Here is an 18,761-nt window from a genome sequence, read left to right as displayed (position 1 = left end):
AGGGTAGAAGGCGACCTTTCAAAACACATCCTCCCCCACTTGTGGCTGGGCTTGCGTCCCGACTCCGCGCCGGGCCCTGGTGGCCTTGCTGGTGGCCTGGGGCGAGTCGGTGCCAGCCTTGGGGACATTCTCGGGCGCTTTGCAGGAGACCATGGAGAAACTGACCTGGCTGGCCTCGGAGAGGCGTGCGGGCCAGGAGGGCGAGTCCGAGGAGGATAACTCTCAGGAAGAGAACTCTGAGCCGGAAGAAGAGGAGGAAGAGGAGGCAGAAGGAATGGAAAGCCTGCAGAAGGAGGACGAAATGACAGACGAAGCTGTTGGAGACCCTGCTGAGAAGCCGCCGGCCACCTTCGCCTCGCCTGGGACCGCCCCGGAAGCAGAGGCCAGCAGCGCCCCGCCGGGTGAGGGGGAGCCTGGTGTGCGGGGCGGCTCTCAGCGGGCCTCCTTTCTCAGTGCCGTGCGGGTGGCTGGTCTGAAAACCAGTGTGAGTCTGTAGAGGCAGTGCTCTGGGCCTGCACGCTCCCCTCCCCCAGACAGGTTTGCCTGCACCCTTCGCGGAGACGGCGCTCAGACCGTCCGGCTGTGACTCTTCCAGCCGCTAGGTTTGTGTTTGGTTCACGCGAGCCTGTGTGCTGGTTCTCCATCTGTCTGTCTGCGGTTCCTCCCCGAGACCTAGTCCCGTGAGAGCCTGGCGTGAGCCTGCTCTCCTGCTCAGGCCCCTTGGCGTCAGCGTGCAGTGGCCGAGATCCGCTTCTCACCGCGGGGAGTGCGGCTGTGCCGCATGGGGCTGGCCTGAACCACGCCCGTGCCTTCCCACCGCGTTCCTGCTGGTTTGTCCTCAGGCCACCCCGGACAGCCAGCGGGATTTGGGTGGGCTGCGTGCAGGTGGCTGGTGGGAGGAACGGGACTGTGGATTCAGAGCAACTGTTTTATCGCCTATATTCTCAGGAGAGCGCGGCGGAGCTGCTGGGAAGGGCCGGGGCAGTCAGCGAGTTCGCAGCAAGCGGGGAAGCCGAGCCCGGGCCAGCAAGGACACATCCAAGCTGCTGCTGCTATATGACGAGGACATTCTCGAGCGGGACCCCCTTAGGGAGCAGAAGGATCTGGCCTTTGCTCAGGCTTACTTGACCAGGGTAGGCGGGGGCTGCTTCCCACCAGGGCATGTCCCCCTCAAATGCAGCTGCTTCTCTGCCGGGACCGGTGTCGAGAAGAGTCTGGTGTTTAGGCTGCACAGCCGCCCTGCATGCCCCGCCTTTGCTCTCTCCTGGACTTGCCCCCAGAGCTGCGTGAGGGAGATAGGACCCGGGCTTCCGTCAGCCATGGCTTGTTGTGACTCCTTTTGCGTCACCCCTCAGTTCAGAAAGCGGGGAAAGGTGATGCCGCCTTCATCAGCGAGAGGGCTGACTGCAGGATCGGCTGAGAAGCCGGACAGGTGGTGCCCGGCCAGAGAGCAGGCCTCTGCGAAGCGTCCGGTCTTGAGAGAGCTGAGCGCATGTGCCCGGCACTCACCCCTGCAGCGTGACCATCTGGTTCCTTTATCCCCCTGGGCAGCTGGCTTGCTGGCAGTGATGGTCATGCCTTGTCTGCTGACACGTCACTGACACCCGTAACGAACGCGTCCTTGCCCCTCCGTGGTGCCGTGCGGAAACGCGTGTACCGGGCGCATTTCAGTGCAGAGTGGAGAGCAGGAGAGAGAGAGGCTGGGGCTGTGGGCAGGGGAAAAGCTTGCTGGGTTTTGTGGGGGGGGCCACAGTGCCTGGGGAATGAAGGCGTTTCAGGGCCTGCTGGCAGCGAAGTCCTGTGCGGGACTCCTGTTCCGTGCCTTCCGTGAGCAGATCTGAGGGGCCGTCCGAGGAGCCACCTCCGCAGTGGGCTTCTGCAGGGGGTTCTGGAGCTCTGTTGGGCCCTCCTCCTCCCGGTCTGCACGGTTCGCTCATCCTGATGGCGGAATGTCTTCCTGCGTAGGTCCGAGAAGCGCTGCAGCACATCCCCGGCAAGTACGAGGACTTCCTGCAGGTCATCCACGAGTTCGAGTCCGGCACCCAGAGGCAGACGGCGGTGGGCCTCTACAGAAGCCTGCAGGCTCTCCTCCAGGACTGGCCTCAGCTGCTGAGGGATTTTGCGGCTTTCCTGCTGCCTGAGCAGGCTCTGGCCTGTGGATTAGTGAGTGGATGCATGAACTCCGGGCCAGGGGGGCTGCTGGGGCTGGGGCCGGGGTTGGGGGTGGTGCCCCCAAGGAGAATGGGCTGACACCAGCCTCGTCTCTTGGCACATCCCGGTCAGATGGCCCTGTTGTCTAGGGTGGTCAGTGTCCCTTTGTTTTCACTGGGGTGATCTTCCCCGGCCTCTCCGGTTCTTACAGTGCAGTGGGAGGCTGTGCCCGTGGTTGCCATGGGAGCTGCAGGTACCTCCTGCCCCTTGTAAGACAGGCAGCCGTTCCGGCAGATGCCTGCGATGTGCCCAGGGCGTGTCAGGCAGTTCTCAGTCCTAGCAATGTCGTAGTTAGAAAAGAGTGATGTCCTTGTTCTCATGCAGCTTCCATTCTTTGGGGGAAAGTTGGGTGATAAACAGTAAAATACATACGGTGATGTGCATAAGGGTTAGAGAGTATTTGCGAACAGAAAAACGTGTATGATGCTTCCTAGTGCCAACGCCTCATAGCGAATCCGTCAGGAAGGGGGACCGGGGGCGTGGCTCCAGGTGGGGCCTCGCAATTTCCTCTTGTACATGGTGGTCTGGGGGGGCCGCTGTGTAAGGTGATATTCAGATGTTGGTGAGTACGTGTCCCCGCACGAGGGGCGCCCCAGTTCAGGGTTGAGAGACACGGGAATGGAGGGCCGAGTGAGCTCTGGCCGGCTGGAGGTAGTCCCATGGTCCCAGGGGTGACACGTGCCTGCCGGGGCTCTCTCCCCGGTGGGGGGGCAGTCAGGGTCAGTCGTGGACGCTGTCTAGACCGTGTCAAGCTGGAGCATCTGACGTCACCACCTTTGAAGTAGTCTCGCGTCTGGAATCCATCCTTTGCGTCATAGGTCTCGGGTTGGTCACCCTTGCAGCCCAAGGCGCGAGATGCCAGGGTCTCGGGGCCAGCCCCATGGCTCTCACGGAGGCCCCGCCCCAGCCTCATGCTCTCAGCGCTTGGGCGTGGGGCATCCCGTCGGCCCTCGCGGTGCACGTGACACTCTTGCCTTCTCTCCACTGTGGTAGTTTGAGGAGCAGCAGGCGTTTGAGAAGAGTCGCAAGTTTCTCCGGCAGCTGGAGATTTGCTTTGCAGAGAACCCCTCGCACCACCAGAAGATCATCAAGGTCCTCCAGAGCTGTGCGGACTGCCTGCCCCAGGAGATCACGGAGGTGCTCTTTCCTGTCCCGCTGCCTTTCTGCTGCCCCGTGCCTAGCCTCTTGCTTCCGGGGGACCTTGGACTTCCAGAGGGGATGAAGAAGGCGAGGACTTTTCCGGCTTTCCTGAAGCACAAATCCCTGGAACAGGGGCGCTTGTCTCCTGAAACCGGAGCCTGACCAATCTCACGGGCTCAGGGATGCCATTAGTGCCTGGAAGGGAAGTTCAGGGAAGGAGGTGGTAGGGCCTGGGGGGGACTCGCCTGCCCGCTCTGCTCAGGTTGCCGCCAGAGCTGGAGGTCAGGAGGGTGAGGTGCGGAGTGTGGCCATCAGGAATGAAACGTGTTCCTAATCCCCCTCCAGTGTGGACACAGGAGCAGGGACGGGACGCTGGAGACGTGTTCGTGCTCCGAGAGAGGCTTCCGTGCCCTCCGTGGACTAGGAGTGTAGTTGGGAGCGAGTGGGTTCGGTTTGGGACGGAGCTGTTGAGGCTCCGGACGCTTCATCCTTCCCCTGCCCGCTCCCCGCAGCTCAAGACACAGATGTGGCAGCTTCTCAAGGGCCACGACCACCTGCAGGAGGAGTTCTCCGTGTTCTTTGATCACCTGCGCCCAGCGGCCAGCCGCATGGGGGACTTCGAAGAGATCAACTGGACCGAGGAGAAGGAGTACGAGGTACCGGCCCTGAGGCTGCAATGGGGAGGGGGAGGCCACGTGCCAGGGGGTGCCTGCCCAGGTCTGCGCTGAGGGGCCCCTGCGCCCCCCAGTTTGACGGCTTTGAAGAAGTGGCGCTGCCTGATGTGGAGGATGAGGAGGAGCCCCCCAAGACGCCCGCGGCCTCCAAGAGCAAAAGGAGAAAGGAGACTGGGGTCCAGAGTCATGACAAGGTACCCCAGGTTGTCGGGCGTCACCTGCTTGTCTCGAGCCAGGCCTTGAGTTTCTGGAGCGTTTCTGGGGCGGCCGTGGCGCGCGGCCTCTGGGCCCGAGGCCGTGCGGGGCAGTGGAGCGGGCAGGCTGCACTCGCGGGACAGCCCCGCACGGCCGCCCCTGTGGGAGGCAGCTTCCCAGCAGCTCCCTAGCTCGGTGCCGCGCCTCTGCCCTTGGGTCGTGACTGCTTCCTTCCTCTCTGTGTGCGGAGAGAGAAGCAGGCGTCCCTGCTCAAGCAGTTTGGTAACTGAACACTCAGCTGTGGGCCGCGTGCGTGTACCTCTCGGAGGTCGTGTTCTGGCACCGGGGACGTTCCACGGCAGGGCCATGAGCAGATGGCCCTTGTTTGCATTTGCCCGGGGTGGGGGCGCCGTGCAGCGGGAGGCTGGCGCTGGGCCCTCGTGGCTCTTCGGTGGCCGTGCTGGGGTGCAGGCCCAGGCGACCCGGGGTCTGCTGGCCTCACCACCCTCTGCTGCTCGCCCGGCGGGACTGTCTCCGTGCCTTTTCCTCTTCGTTGGGCAAAACTGCTTCTCAGCACCTCGATGACCTACGGCGACTTAGTGAATGCTTGGGTCCGCCTCTCCGTCATCCGTGGGGGTCATGACAGTATCAGCGTCTGGGGTCCCTGAACAGAGAGTGGCCCCGAGGGGGCTGGCGGAGGGGGCAGAACCCCAGGCACAGGGACGCAGGAGCCAAGGTGGTTGGTCATCCCGGGGTTGTCTGACGTCAAAATACCATCAAATCATCTGGGCAGCTGGGCTAGGTCAGTCCTCTGTGTTGGTGAGGGCCGTGGCTGAGTGTCCCCAGGCCACGGGAAGAGCTGCTGTGCCACGAAGGAGAGAGGGTGCTGGTCCGGGCGGCCTTGCTGCAGTGGCCGCGTCTTCTCTGGACTCTGCCCGCGCTAACCGGCTGCCAACCAAGCCCGGTGTCTCTTAGGAGGCTGAGTGGCCGGACACTGCCAGGGACTGTGCCTGCTCCTGCCATGACGGAGGCCCCGAGTCCAGGCTGAAGAAGAGCAAGAGGAGAAGCTGCGGCCACTGTGGCGGCAGGGTGAGCGCGGCGGCAGCGGTGAGCGGGTCCTCCCCGGCGTGCAGGGTGGGGGGAGTGGAGAGCGGGAGGCCACGGGGGGCGGCCCTGGGGCCTCACTGCGTGGGGCTGTCTGCAGCCCCCGTTACACGGGGCGAGCGTGCGAGCACCAGATAGAACCCCTTACAAGTGTGTAGTGGATTTTGCTTTTTGAAGATAATCCTGTGGGTAACGAAGCTTTTGAAATTGAAACAAAATGAACCATTTTAACTGTTTCTCAGATTTTTTTTTTTTAAAGATTTTATTTATTTATTTGACAGAGAGAGATCACAAGTTGGCAGAGAGGCAGAGAGAGAGAGAGGAGGAAGCAGGCTCCCCGCAGAGCAGAGAGCCCGATGCGGGGCTCGATCCCAGGACCCTGGGATCACGACCCGAGCCTAAGGCAGAGGCTTTAACCCACTGAGCCACCCAGGCGCCCCTCTTTTCTTTTTTATGAAAGACCCTGACAGGGTTGGGTTGCTTGGCAGCAAAGATCGAGTGCTTGGTTCGAGTGGGAGGAGCAGACATTTAAGATTGTCGGTTGACCTGCCAAGGATCGTGGCAGGCCGGCTTCCCGTGGTCAGCAACTCCCCCCCCCCGCCCCAGATGAAGGCCATGGGGCACTCTTGACCAAGAAGTCTGTCCCTGCAGGTCTGTGACAGCAAGTCCTACAAGGGCAAGGAGCCCCAGGAGTTGGCAGGCAGCAGTCCCCACCGCGAGGCCAGCAAAGACCTGCAGGAGGAGGCGGCCCCCGAGGACTGCGAAGGCCCGGAGGCGAACCAGGACCAGCCTGGCAGGAGGGCTGGAGGCGGAGGAACACCTGTTTCCGGTGAGTGCTCTGCCCGCCGGCCCGGCCTCTGTCCCCGTGTCCGCTTCAGTCGAATGTGCCTCAAGCTAGAACATCGTTGAGCCCAGAGAGATGAGTCTTTGGCTGGTGGACTGTCCTTTCGTTTACTGACAAGTGATACAATTCCGTCCAGCCTTGACTTGCTGTGGCCTCTGTCCTCTGGCAGAATTGGGGGTGCTGCTGTCTGTCACGGGCATGCCCTTCCCCTGCCCTCCTGAAGCGACCTGTGCCCCGAAGGGCTGTCTCAGCAGGTCCCCCTCCCCCCGGCGTGGCCCTGAGGTAACTCGGGGTCTTAGGTGCATGTCGACCCTGTGCGTCCCCTCAGAGCTCTGCTCCTCTCCTAGCAGGACTGGCAGTGGGGAGCACTCCGCTGTCCCCTCAGGAAGCGAGTCTTACGGATCGTCTTGTCATGGGGGGCCCCCGGCCCTGCGCGCCAGAGACGACGCAGCCTTCCTCCAGTACCGGAGCCGTGTGTGCCGGGAGGAGCCAGGCCTCGCCCGAGGTCCTCTCCTGTCCTCGGGCGTCGTCCAGGCTTCCAACCGAGGGGAAGGACCCGGAGGCAGTGGGTGAGCCAGAGGCTTCCGTGCCAGCCTGGGCGGCTTCGGAAATGGAGAAATGGCCTGGAACCGTTGAGCCCCCTGCTTCCTTCCTGAGTCCTGTTTCCTCAAGGACCAGAGACATGGGGAGAAGACAGGGGTCAGAGAGGTCAGACGCTCCAGAGAGCTGGCTGCTGGCGGACAGAGCCGCGGTGAGGACCGCAGACAGGACGTCCCCCGTGCGCGACTCTTCATTGGGAACAGACCCCTCAGAGTCTTCATCTGCGGCCCCTCGGGGAGCTCTGGCTAAAGACAGCGGAACCCCGGGCAAGGGTCTGGTGGGGGAGCCGCACCCGAAGGCCACAGAAGCCACGGTGTGTGCCAATAACAGCAAGGTCAGCTCCACCGGGGAGAAGGTGGTCCTGTGGACGAGGTAGGTGGCGGCACAGGGCGCGCGCACAGACTGTGGAGCACACGCGCGCCTCCCCCAGGACTAACCGCGGCCCGTGGCTTCCAGGGAGGCCGACCGCGTGATCCTCACCATGTGTCAGCAGCAAGGGGCGCAGCCGCAGACCTTCCGCGGCATCTCCCAGCAGCTGGGAAACAAGACCCCCACCGAGGTAGGCGGCTCTGGCCGGGCCGGAGACTTGAGCCCCAGTGGGAGCGAGGATGGGGCCGGGCAAGGAGAGCACGGGTGGCCAACCCACGGGCCAGCCCTGAGGGCGCCGACGAGGGTCCGGACTCATGTGGGCGGGTGACAGCGGTTCTAGGAGCGCGAGGGCTTCGGACTCTGAGGTAGCGACCCGGAGACTCCATTCCAGGTGTTTGTCGGAGCGCTGGGGTTTAGGGCCAGACGCGAAGCCCCTCGAGTGCCCTCATCTGCGAGAACGCAGCCCTCCCCCGTTCCCGTGCGGGGCACGTGAGACCGCTCACGGAGCCCAGCGTCCCCGTCTCGCCCTAGGTGTCCCACCGCTTCCGGGAGCTCGTGCAGCTCTTCCACACGGCCTGTGAGGCCAGCTCCGAGGAGGACGACGATGCCACCAGCACGAGCAACGCTGACCAGCTCTCTGACCGCGGGGACCTTCTGTCCGAGGAGGAGCTGGACGGGTGACTGTGGGCGCACGTGGCGGTCGCATCCCCCCCACCCGCGCCGGTGCCCCAAGCCAGGGGCGCTTGTACTGTGCCGGGCCGCCGCCCTTGAGCTCAGGACACAGAGCTGGAGGAGCAGGGGCCGAGGACAAGGACGGAGGCAGACGGGGCTGGACGGCTGTGCCCACGAAGGCCTTGTTCAGGATCTTTGGAAGCGACGGGGCCTTGGCCCTGGGGAAACAGGGGCTTGGCTCCTTTTCAGCACCCCCCATCCCCCGTCCCCACGGCGCATACATACTGTTGAGACCTGATCGCAGTGTTTCTAAATGGTGTCTCGCCCTTGCCATGGCCGAGCCCGTGCACCCAGTGTTTATTGTGACCCAGCAGCCTCCTGTGCTGGGAGAACCTTAGTCCGCGAGGCTGTCCCCTCCCTGGTAGCACTGGGCCAGACTGCCCAGCTCCTCCAGCGCCTCCTCCACGTCCGCCTGCTCCACTCCGGCATCCAGGAAGCTGGCCCAGCGCCGCACGTCCAGTGTGCTGAGGTCTCTAGCCAAGTCTCCCAGGGTCTGGCTCAGGGTAGAAGAGGAGCAGAAGGCCCCGAGAACTGGGATGCTCTCCACGGCTGCGGAGGGAGAGGAAGGGGAGCCTGCCAGTGGTGTTCCTGCCCTGGGTACTGCTGCACAGACGGGGACGTCTGGGCCTGCAGCAGACCTGGCAGGACTGTGAACCTGTGACTTGTGTGTGCTGTCCCCTCGGCAGACCAGTGCTCCAGAGGATGGCCACTTGCCTCAGGAGCCACTGAGTGAATAAAAGGATGTTGACCTGTGGACTTCAGGGCCTTGCTTGGGGCAGGCATGTGGGGAAACCTCTCCTGAACCTTCACCGGCCACCTACCTGCCCCAGGCGGCGAGCCATCCAGAACCAGCCCGTGTTGGCTGAGGCTTGGGGAGAACAGGCGTGGGTACGGGGGGACCACCTTGCAGGGCGCCAGCAGCAGATGGGCAGAGCTGTTGGGGGGAGAGCAGCAGCTGAGGGAGAGGTTGAGGAAGTCTGGGGAGGGGGTGGGGGAGCCAGCCTCACACTTGCCTCCTGACTCTGGGTTCCTGCTGCTGCAAATACTGGGCCAAGACGTCCTCCCCAGTGCTGCACGCGTGGAGTGGGGAAGGCAGAGTTGTCCCCGGGGCGAGCCGGCTGCCAGAACAGAGCCAGAACCGCCTTTAGTCTGTGGCAGTGTGGAAGTGGACTGGGAATCCGTAGGTTCTCACACTGTCAGCTGATGAAGGGGGCTGAGCGTCTCTTTCTCTTTTTATTTTTACGTGGGGCACAGGGAGGAAAAGGCAAGGCTACCAGGATGTCCAGAGGTTATCAGGCAGAGAAGGATGGGAGTCCGAAGTCTGATAGGGGCTCCTAAGAACCACTGGCCCTCACCTGGTGTGGCGCGCTCTGTCTAGACCCCGCAGCACCACGGACAGGGCAAAGCAGCGCGTCCCACAAGGACCCCCGCATGCAGAGAGTGGGGTCCACGCCGCGGGTCCTCCGAGCTGCACCAGGGCATCAGGAAGGGACTGGCCTGGGACCAAGGGGAAGGGGATGGTTGCTGCTGCCGTCACCACCTAAAGGCAAGGGAGAGCTCAAGTAACAGCTTTTTCTCCGCGCTGACCCGACCCTTCACACAGCTCCGCACCTTCTTCCCAGAGAAGTTCAGCAGATCGGCCAGGTGAGCCATGGAAACCGGCGAGGAACGCAGGCGGTAAGGAACAGTGACTGTGTCGAGGGTTGTGGCCAGCAGGGCTGCACAGTGGAAGGGCAGAGTGGCCTGTAAAGAGGACACAAACGGGCATTTTGCCTTTCGGGTCTGGAGAGCAGAGTGTGAAGGAGAAAGGGTCCCCATTACGAGAGAGGTCCAGATGCTTTGGGACAAAGCAGGCCTTTGCTTGGGCCAAGGCTGGACTAGCAGAGGACAGTGTGCTGTATCGTGGCTGAGTTCAAGCCGAGGCTTCGAGAAGAGGGCTGGTAGCAGGTGCGATGGCAGGTCGAGGGGTGGGGGGCACGGTCTCTACCTGCCGTCTGAACACAAGCCTCGAGCCTTACGTCATAATGTAGGTGAGGGAAGGTGACCGGAGGCTCAGGTCGCAGCCCCAGGCTCCTGCCCAAGGACAAGGGGCAGACCAGAGAGCTGTGAGCGGACATGTGCACCAGGCCGAAAGCTGTGTTCAATAGACGATAGACGTTTTTCTGGGGCTCCTGGGGGAAAAGAGGTGATTGGTTTTGAGCCGCTTTCTCCCTGGGCTGTCATCCCCTCCTTTCTTACTCTCAGCCCCCGGGACTGCCTTTTCCCCCTGCTCTGCTCACCCGGAGACTGTAGGGGCCGGGGAGCAGGCCCCAGGTTATTATTCCCCGCCCTGAATACTCGTCCTGTAGCAACTCTGTGGCCTTGGCGCCTACCCCAGAGAAGCCATTGTGCAGGTCACACAGGATCTGGAAACCCTAGAAGGAGGCAAATGATGACAGACAGGACGAGAAGAGGCTGCTGCCCCTGCTGCCCTACCCTCTTGCCCCCCGGCTACCTGCAGGAAGTCACACTCCTCCACATAGAAATGCAGCCTGTCCTCCAGCTCCTCCAAGTACCTGGGCTCCTTCAGGATGCTCTCGCCTTGGCCAAAAGCCTCCAGGCGACCTGCTTCCCTGCCGTGCACGAACACAGTCCTGACTTGCGGGATCCCTGCCCTTCACCCCATCCCCCAAGAGCCTGTGTTCAGGGAGGGCAGGGAAGTTGGCCTCCAGAGCCTCATTTAACATCGGTGGGGACCCAGTTCCTTGCTGCACAGCCTCCGCAGCCCCCGTACCCATCGTGGTTGTACTTCTGAATCATACAGATGCTCCGGGGGTGGAGGTGGACACGGAGGAAATCAGACCAGACTCTGACGCTGCTCTCTGTGGGGATAAGTGGTTTGGGTGCTGTAGCCGTGGCGAGCGGCGGGGGACCTGAAGAGCAAAGGAAAGGGACATTTCTTCATGTTCTGGTTCTGGTTCTGCTGAGTTCCCCATCCCGAGGTGCCTGGTGGAAGTCTCACCTTTGCCATTGGCAATGGATTTGACCCTCCAGATACCGTCACTACTCAGCACTCCCTGGGACAAAAGAGAAACGTCTGTATTGAGATCCAGCCAGTCCAGAGGCAAAGAGTTCATTTGTTCTCCCTGATTTTGCTGGCTACACCCTACAGCCTCCTTTTGCCCCTGCAGTCATACTTCTTTAGGGGGAAAAAGTGCTTTTTCCTAAAATGCCTTTTGAAGCTACTTAAGATGATCAAAATCCTTTTCCTTTTGCTCTGTGCCCAGTGGGGGGATCAAGCTCTGGCGCTGGTGTAACGCTTGGAGCAGAGGCCCTCACCTCGGCACTCTGGAGGTCCTGGAGATACGGGTTCTTGGGACAGAGCTCCTCCTTGTGTGTGGTGAGCTTTCCCTGCCTGGAAGAAAACGGAGGCAGGTTGGGGAGGGCGGATCCCTGGTTCTAGGGCTTCCCGCCTCGAGGACCACGGTACCAGGCGATCGCCGCATCCAGCTGCGCGTCCCCGTAGAGGCCACCTTCCTGCTTCAGGGAGCTCAGACTACCTGCGGGAACGACAGGCGAGGTTAGGCGAAAGCCTCGCCCTCCCCGCCTTCAGCGCATCCTCGCGGGGGCTCCCGACACCTGCTGCCGACCTCGCTGCGCCCTCCACCAGCCCTCGGCCCTCCAAGCCGCCCCGAACACCCAGGCCTTGGGGAAACCCTGGTCTCGAAGGATGTGGGCTCCACCCCTGCGGACCTCCGAGGGCCGCGACCCACCACCCGCCGTCCCCGGGCCGGAGCGGCCGGTCCCTGAACCGAATGAGGCTGTGCCGGCCCGGGTCCGCAGACAAGAGCGGACAGAGGCCAGCGGTGGCCCCGCCGGCTCCTCGCTGCTGCAGCCCCGCACGCCCCGCACGCCCGGGCGCAGGCCGACCCCGGCCTCCGCCTCACCCTTCAGATCCATGAGGATGAGCCGCGGCGTGTAGGTCTCCCGGCCGTGCGGCGTCCGGCCCGCCCGGTACAGGACGTCGGGACACAGCTCCGCCGGCGGCGCGTCGGCCTCGCTCGGGACGCACAGCGCAGCATCCTGCGGTGGCAGAGGAAGGCCCGGCCTCAGCGTGGGGCCGCAGGGTGGGCCGGCAGCAGCGGGCCTGCGGGAACGGCCGCCCGGAGGCCTCACCTGCTGGTTCCACCAGTGCGCGCCCACGAACCCCGCGAAGTGGCCCAGCTGCAGCGTGAGGACCTCCCGAGCCCCGCCCGCCATGCCGCCTGCCTCCGCCGGGTCGCGCAGCCGCGGCCTGCCTACTCGCCGCTCGCCGCCGATTGGTTCGTAGCCACGTGGGCGGGGCCTGGCTCCCCGCACTCTATTGGTGCACCGGCATATCCTTTCCCATCAGATAAGCGATTGGTCGGGCGTCGGAGGCCCCGCCCGTACCCCGGGCGGCCTGCGTGAACTGCTCGTTAGGGGGAGGGTTCCGAGGGGCCGGAAGTAGCGTCGCGGGGCGGGGTGGGGCGGGGCGTGGTGGGGCACGCGGGTCCCGCGGGCGGCTGTGGGGAGGCGCTTCCCCGACGCGGCCGCGCTCTCGCGTGAGGGGCTGCTGCTGCAGGCCGCCGGCGCCTCAGGAGACACAAGCGCGGCCCGGGGACTAGGGTTCCCGCATCCCTCACGGCCGTGCGGACGCGCCCGGCCGCTTGTCTCCTCACGGCAGTGTTTGCTCCACGTTGTCGGAGGAACGTCCCCGCCGCTGCGCGCGCTTGCGGCCCGTTCCGTGGGCTCGCTGTGCGGGGACCCCGCGGACCACGGCTCCGCTGACCCGGCGGCCTCGGGCGCTGCGCCTTCCTGGGGGCCGGCGCGCGTGCGCGGGGACGGAGAGGTCCGGGGTGGACGCGTGCGCGGGGGTGGGGGCGCGGCCCGGGAAGGCTGTGGTGAACGGCGCCCACCCGCGGTCGGGGCTCGGCCAGAGCGGGGGTCTCCGCGGGTCTCCCCAGGCTCTGCAGACTGTAGCGAGTGACCCCAGGCTGAGCGCTCCTTGCCGTCGGGTTCGAGCCTTTCGGGAGTCGTCCTGGACCTGCGGGTTCTGTGTCGTCGGCCCGCGGCGCCCCTTCGTGTCCTGAGAGGCCGTTCTCGGAGGAGCAGCTTCGTGCCGTCTCCTCATGCGCGTCACGTTGCCGCACCTTCTCGGGACCAAAGACGCTGTGGGCTGTCCAGCTCCGCGGGGTGCTGGAAACGCGCGTGAGAGCCGCGGCGGGCCCGGGAGGTGCGGGGTGACGGGAGCGGCCGCGGGTAAGGGCAGAAGGAACGTGGCGTAGCTCGCGGGCGTCCGCCGCGCGGCGACCCGCGGGGAGCCGAGACCTGTGGGCGGTGACGGGCCGCCACGGTGCTCCCGGGACGGCAGCTCGTGCACTGCGCTGGGCAAGGGTCCCTTCGCAGGGACGGACGCCGGGCTTCACCGAGTGCGCAAACAGCGTCGCCGGCCACGTCCCGAGCGCCGAGGGGCCGCCTCGGCCGTCGCCGGAGTGTCGCCCGCGGAGCCACGCAGGCGCCCCGCTGGGGGACTTCTCCGGTGGGTCCATGATACCCTGGGTATGAGGAGAGCGTCTTATTCCCAGGAGAAATCTGATGAAGGACTGGTCCGTAGGGGCGCCTGGGGGGCTCCGTGGGCTAAAGCCTCTGCCTCCCGCTCAGGTCGTGATCTCGGGGTCCTGGGATCGAGCCCCGCGTCGGGCTCTCTGCTCGGAGGGGAGCCTGCTTCCCCCTCTCTCTCTCTGCCTGCCTCTCTGCCTGCCTGTGATCTGTGTGTGTCAGATAAATAAATAATCTTACCAAAAAAAGTTTACTCTAAGAGAACTTCTTAAAAAGAGAAAAAAAAAGACTTGTCTGTAATTTGGTTTCCAATGGTGACCCGAAGTAAGTAAATACGTAGAAAGATAAAGCTAGTGTGACACAAAGTTAACAGTGGGATCTAAGTAAAATTTAGATTGGATTCTTTTGTACAGCTGTCTGCGTTCCTTTAGCTTAGTTTTCAGATTAGTGTAAGACGTTAAAGGAAGTTTGGTCTATTCCGATCTTTTTTTTTTTTTATTCCGATCTTTTTTATGTCCACATGGAATACTTCGAATTTGTCAAGTTGCAGGGAAAACTATAAAAATCTCTGCGTGTTTCTATTGGGACGGCGTTGCGTTGGTGCAGATGGTTTGGGGGAATTGACACCTTTACAGTAGTAACTTTTCTAGTTTATTCCTACCATTGACGGAGGCATTTAAATTTTCTCCAATAATACTTCACAGTTTTATTTATAAACATCATATACATGCCTTAGTTATTTTATATTTTTGTGCTATTGTAAATGAAATTTTTAAAATCTTTATCTTCTGTTACGGAGAAAGGCAGCTGATATGTATGCTGACCTATCCAGCAACACCGTCTGGGCTCACTTAGTAATTTAACTCATTTATCTGTAGGCTCTCGGGTTTCTACAACATCATGTCCCCAAATAATGATGGTCGTACTTATCCCTTTCCAAATCTTAGATGTAACATTTTGATTTCCTCCTCTCAGAGTGCTGACTAGGAAGCGTGGTGGGGAATGGAAGGTCTTGCCCATCTGAAGGGGAAGCTGTAGCCCTTCACTTCTGAGTCTGATGCGGACTGGAAAATTCTTGTCGGTCCTCTTTGTCAGCCCGGGGGAAGTTGTCTTCTTCTGGGTTACTAAGAATTCTGATCATGAATGGATTTGGAATTGAAGAAAAAATTATCTGAATTAAGGTGATAATTTTATTCATCCTTTGCTTTGCTAAAGGGATAAATTACATAGTTTCCTTTTTTGGAGTTTATTAACATGTGTTTTATTAGTTTCACATGTACAATATAATGATTCAGGGGTCTGTAAATTTCTCAGTGCTCATCAAGATGAGTAATAGTATTCTTACATCATTTGATTTTTTTTCTTTAAATATTGTATTTACTTGGGAGAATGAGAGCGAGCGAGAGAGTGCACGAGGTGGGTAAGGGGTAGAGGGAGAAGCAGACGACTCACTGAGCACGGAGTCTGATACGGAGCTTGGTCTTGGGACTCTGGGATCAGGACCTGAGCTGAAGGCAGACACCCAGGAGCCACCATAGTTTGATTTTAGTTTCTGAGGTTGTATAGTTAGGGCATACTATTTTATTTTTCTATCTTTCTCTTTCTGTTATTAACATGCAGTGTGTTGTCCGAGGGGTACAGGTCTGGGACTCAGGCTGACACACTTCACAGGCCTCACACCGCACACAGCCTCCCCAGTGCCCGTCACCCCACGGCCCAGCCCTCCCACCCCCTCCCCTCTGGCCACCCTCAGTTCTTTTCCTGAGACTAACGGTCTCTTAGGGTTTGGTTCCCTCTCTGGTTTCGTAGGACGTACCACTTCGGGATAGTTTTATCTTTCTGATGAGTGGAACCTTCTACCATTTTAAAACGCCCGTCTTCCTCTAAAATGCTCTTTTATCTCAATGTCTGCTTTGCTTGGTACTGAGACAGATGAACCAGCTTCCTTTGGTGTTTTTTGACTTTTTACTTGCAGGTAGGATTTGTCTCTTGAAGACCACACCCCGACACCCGTGCGAGCGCCTCCTCGGGGAAATGCCTGCGAGGGCCCCGGGGAGCCTGGGGGTGCTGGGTGGGGGACTGGGGATGAGGAGGAAGCGGGAGGCGGCGCCCGCAGACCTTCTCATCCTCCGGAGGGTCTCCGGCCGGGGCTGCGGCAAGCACCCACCTGCCCCTCCCGGATGGATTCCGGCTCTCTGGTGGGATTCGTTCCGTGGGGGTCTCTTGTGCCGGAGTCTGAGGGGGCTGGAGGCGCCCGGGCGGCAGCGTCTGTTTGGGTGACCCGCTCTGGTGATTCCGGTGCTGCACCCGCGGGAGGTGCCCGGGGCCAGAACCGGCTCCTGCTGCTCTTGCTTTAAGGTTTTGAGAAACCAGGAATCTCTTTTCTAAAGTGGACACGTGTTAGAAATTGTGCATTTCCCTCGTTTATTTCCACTGGCAAAGTGTGAGGGTTCCTGTCTCCCCTCGCCCTCCCCAACTTGCGCTTTGGCCGCCCCGGGGCTGGGCCGTGGCCTCTCACCCGCTTGGGATCTCGTGGTCCCCAACGCTGGGGACGCAGAGCTGCGCGCAGACTGTCCGAAACGTCCACTCAGTTCGTTCACCGACTTGTACACTCTGTTCTCTTACCGATGAGGGATAGTTGTTTATTCTGATAGACAGATGAATTACAGATATATTCTCCCAGTCTGTAGCTTTTTCTGATTTTCTCAATAATATCTTTTGAAGAATAAAAATTTTAGATTTTGATTGTCTGCTCTATCAAATTTTCTTGTATGGACCACATCTTTGACATTACATAGAAGAAATTTTTGTCTAATGAAATGTCATGAATATTTTGTAGCATTTATAATGTTTCTTTCTTTCTTTTTTTTTTTTTTTAATGTACGCTGTGCACCCAAGGTGGGGCTCAGACTCATGACCCTGAGATCAAGAGTTCAAGGCCCTACCGAGCCAGGCAAGTACCCCAATTTTGTTTTTAAGATTTTACTGATTTGAGAGAGCACGAGCAAGTGGTGTGTGTGAGCAAGGGGAGTACCAGAAAGGGAGGGAGGGCAGGGAGAGCCTCTCAAGCAGAATCCTTGCTGGGTGCAGAGTCCGAAGCAGGGCTCGATCTCATGACCCTGAAGTCATGACTGAGTTGAAACCGAGTCAGTCACGTAACCAGCCGAGCCCCCCAGACACCCCTTTTGTTCTTCTAAATGTTTTATACTCCGTGCGCTTGGCTCCATGCTCCATTTTGAGTGTCTGATGTGAGGCAGTGGCCCAAATTCATCTTTTCGGGTGTCCATTATTACCAACTGTCTTAGCATGGTTTGTTGAGGATTTTTTCCCCAATAAATTGTCCTGACATCTTGGTTGGAAAGCAGCCGACCTTAAATACACGGTTCGTATCTGGATTCACCATGTAGTTTCATAGACTGACCTCACGTCTCCCCTTATGCCACTACCGCCCTGTCTTGATCACTGTAGCTTTGTCTGATACTTTGTAAAAAGGGAGAGTAAGTCTTCCCAGTTTGCTTATTTAAAAGTCATTTGAACTATTCTAGGTTGTGTTTGTTTCTGGATAAACTTCAGGGTCAGTTGCCAATTTTTGCAAAGCGGTCGGCTGCAGTCGTGACTCCGATTGGTCTGTCAGGTCCATCTGGGGACAGTGGACATCGTGTGCTACTGTCAGATTCTCTTCCTGTGGGTTTAGAACCTCTTGAATTTCCCTCAGTAGCGTTTTATCGGTTTTGGTGTGTAATTTTGGAGTTCTTCCATTAAAACAGCTACATACTGTATTTCCTGCTATTTTGAATAGAATTACTTCCGTGATTTCCATTTTGCTTATTTCACTGCCAGAATGGAGAAATGAGGTTGGCTTTTGTATATTCGTTTTGTATTGTTGTGACATTGACGAACTTATTTCTAGCTCTGGGAGAGGTTTTTGATACTTCTTAAGTTTTTCTTTATACAGGATTACGTCATCTGAAAATAAGGACAGTGCACTTTGTATTTTTCCTTTTTAAAAAAAGATTTTGGGGCGCCTGGGTGGCTCGATGGGTTGAGCCTCTGCCTTTGGCTCAGGTCATGATCTCAGAGTCCTGGGATCGAGTCCCGCATCGGGCTCTCTGCTCAGCAGGGAGCCTGCTTCCTCCTCTCTCTCTCTGCCTGCCTCTCTGCCTACTTGTGATCTCTCTCTGTCAAATAAATAAATAAAATCTTAAAAAAAAAAAAAAAGAGTTTATGTTGCGCCTGGGTGGCTCAGTGGGTTAAAGCCTCTGCTTTCGGTCATGATCCCGGAGTCCTGGGATCAAGCCCCGTATCGGGCTCTGCTCGGCGGGGAGCCTGCTTCCTCCTCTCTCTCTGCCTCCTTGTGATCTCTACCTGTCAAATAAATAAAACCTTAAAAAATAAAAAAGATTTTATTTGAGAGAGTGCACACAAGCAGAGGGGAGTGGCTGAGGGAGAGGGAGAAGCAGGGAGCCTGATGCGGGGCTCAGAGCCGGGATCCCGGGATCATGCCCTGAGCCATAAGAAGACTTTTGGCTGATTGGGCCCCCGGGTGCCCCTGGACATTGTACTTTCCAGTCTGGATTCTGCGCAGTCCAGTAAGAGTGGCTGCAGACCAGGCCCCGGGGCAGGCACAGCGCAGAGACAGTAGAGCTACTATCAGGGCGTCGGGGTCCGGTCCATAGAAGGGTCTTAAGAAAGAGGACCGAACGGGGTAGACAACGGGTTGCAAATAGCAAATTAGAGAAGTCACGAGGCTAATTCTTTTTTTTTTTAAAGATTATTTATTTATTTGTCATAGAGAGAGAAGCGAGAGCAAGCACAGGCAGGCAGAGAGGCAGGCAGAGGCAGAGGGAGAAGCAGGCTCCCTGCCAAGCAAGGAGCCCGATGTGGGACTCGATCCCAGGACGCTGGGATCATGACCTGAGCCGAAGGCAGCCGCTTAACCAACTGAGCCACCCAGGCGTCCCACGAGGCTAATTCTTCAGTGGGATCTTTGTGCGTCTCTGACGGTCTGGTCAGAGGTCCGCACGGATGGGATCCTGAGTTTCAGCGGCCAGAGACGGAGCCACCTTCCTGGCCTCTCCTGCTGTGGAGGGTCGGGGGCTGCTCAGAAGCGGTCCGGGGCTCGGAGTGTCCACGGCTGTGCGGGGTGGGACGCGGCTGCTGAGCTCCCGCTGCTCCCCGTTTCGGAGGCTGTGGGCGCCCCTTCCTTCCCTTTTCAGACGACTGAGCGAGGGCACTTTTCACAAAACCGAGTCCTGACGGAGCGTTTCCAAGCTAACACGCAGAACACACTCTTGTGTTTAAGAAAAATGCCAATTTTCAGTGGGTTGGGCCTC

At 59.6% G+C, this 18,761-nt stretch overlaps 2 protein-coding genes across 11 annotated transcripts in view; one reads left to right on the top strand and one right to left on the bottom strand.

Annotated features, from left to right (window-relative positions):
* Positions 1-8,009, top strand: part of GON4L (gon-4 like) — a 65,833-nt gene extending 57,824 nt beyond the window's left edge. For 5 of the 9 annotated variants that reach the window (XM_044266520.1, XM_044266516.1, XM_044266521.1 and 2 more), the window contains 11 exons: positions 146-401; positions 949-1,133; positions 1,966-2,163; positions 3,205-3,348; positions 3,864-4,007; positions 4,100-4,219; positions 5,196-5,327; positions 5,976-6,153; positions 6,516-7,140; positions 7,225-7,327; positions 7,669-8,009. In XM_044266520.1, coding sequence (XP_044122455.1) covers positions 146-401; positions 949-1,133; positions 1,966-2,163; positions 3,205-3,348; positions 3,864-4,007; positions 4,100-4,219; positions 5,196-5,327; positions 5,976-6,153; positions 6,516-7,140; positions 7,225-7,327; positions 7,669-7,818 — 2,235 coding nt within the window. In that variant the 3' untranslated portion in view covers positions 7,819-8,009. Of the gene's footprint in view, positions 1-145; positions 402-948; positions 1,134-1,965; positions 2,164-3,204; positions 3,349-3,863; positions 4,008-4,099; positions 4,220-5,195; positions 5,328-5,975; positions 6,154-6,515; positions 7,141-7,224; positions 7,328-7,668 lie in introns of those variants that run through there. The other 4 variants (XM_044266519.1, XM_044266518.1, XM_044266517.1 and 1 more) reach the window with 4 other exon arrangements.
* A 104-nt stretch (positions 8,010-8,113) lies between these two features.
* MSTO1 (misato mitochondrial distribution and morphology regulator 1) lies at positions 8,114-12,110 on the bottom strand. 2 transcript variants are annotated; one of them, XM_044266525.1, is made up of 14 exons: positions 12,025-12,110; positions 11,796-11,931; positions 11,339-11,408; positions 11,188-11,263; positions 10,871-10,925; positions 10,643-10,781; positions 10,364-10,481; positions 10,149-10,283; positions 9,888-10,040; positions 9,481-9,612; positions 9,225-9,409; positions 8,883-8,987; positions 8,691-8,803; positions 8,114-8,418 (listed from the first exon to the last, which is right to left on the bottom strand). In XM_044266525.1, exons 1-14 carry the CDS (start codon positions 12,106-12,108, stop codon positions 8,204-8,206), a joined length of 1,716 nt encoding a protein of 571 aa, XP_044122460.1. In that variant the 5' UTR covers positions 12,109-12,110; the 3' UTR covers positions 8,114-8,203. The 2 variants fall into 2 exon arrangements, with proteins under 2 accessions (XP_044122460.1, XP_044122461.1); XM_044266526.1 differs by lacking the exons at positions 10,871-10,925; positions 11,188-11,263; positions 11,339-11,408; positions 11,796-11,931; positions 12,025-12,110 and having other exon boundaries at positions 10,364-10,476; positions 10,643-10,716.
* Between the last annotated feature and the right edge of the window lie 6,651 nt (positions 12,111-18,761).

Source organism: Neovison vison, chromosome 10, assembly GCF_020171115.1.
Source record: "Neovison vison isolate M4711 chromosome 10, ASM_NN_V1, whole genome shotgun sequence".
Taxonomy (NCBI): Eukaryota; Metazoa; Chordata; class Mammalia; order Carnivora; family Mustelidae; genus Neogale; species Neogale vison.
Note: the sequence above shows the minus strand (reverse complement) of the source record. Positions and strands in the feature narration are given on the sequence as shown.

Bases quoted from the DNA above. Each gene is read 5' to 3' on its own strand.
- MSTO1 (XM_044266525.1), bottom strand. From the start codon at position 12,108: ATGGCGGGCGGGGCTCGGGAGGTCCTCACGCTGCAGCTGGGCCACTTC. The intron at 10,782-10,870 runs GTGAGACTTCCA...TTTGCTCTTCAG, and splicing joins ATCCATTGCCAATGGCAAAG to GTCCCCCGCCGCTCGCCACG. The intron at 9,613-9,887 runs GTAAGGCTCGAG...TCCTCTTTACAG, and splicing joins TCCCTCACCTACATTATGAC to GCCACTCTGCCCTTCCACTG.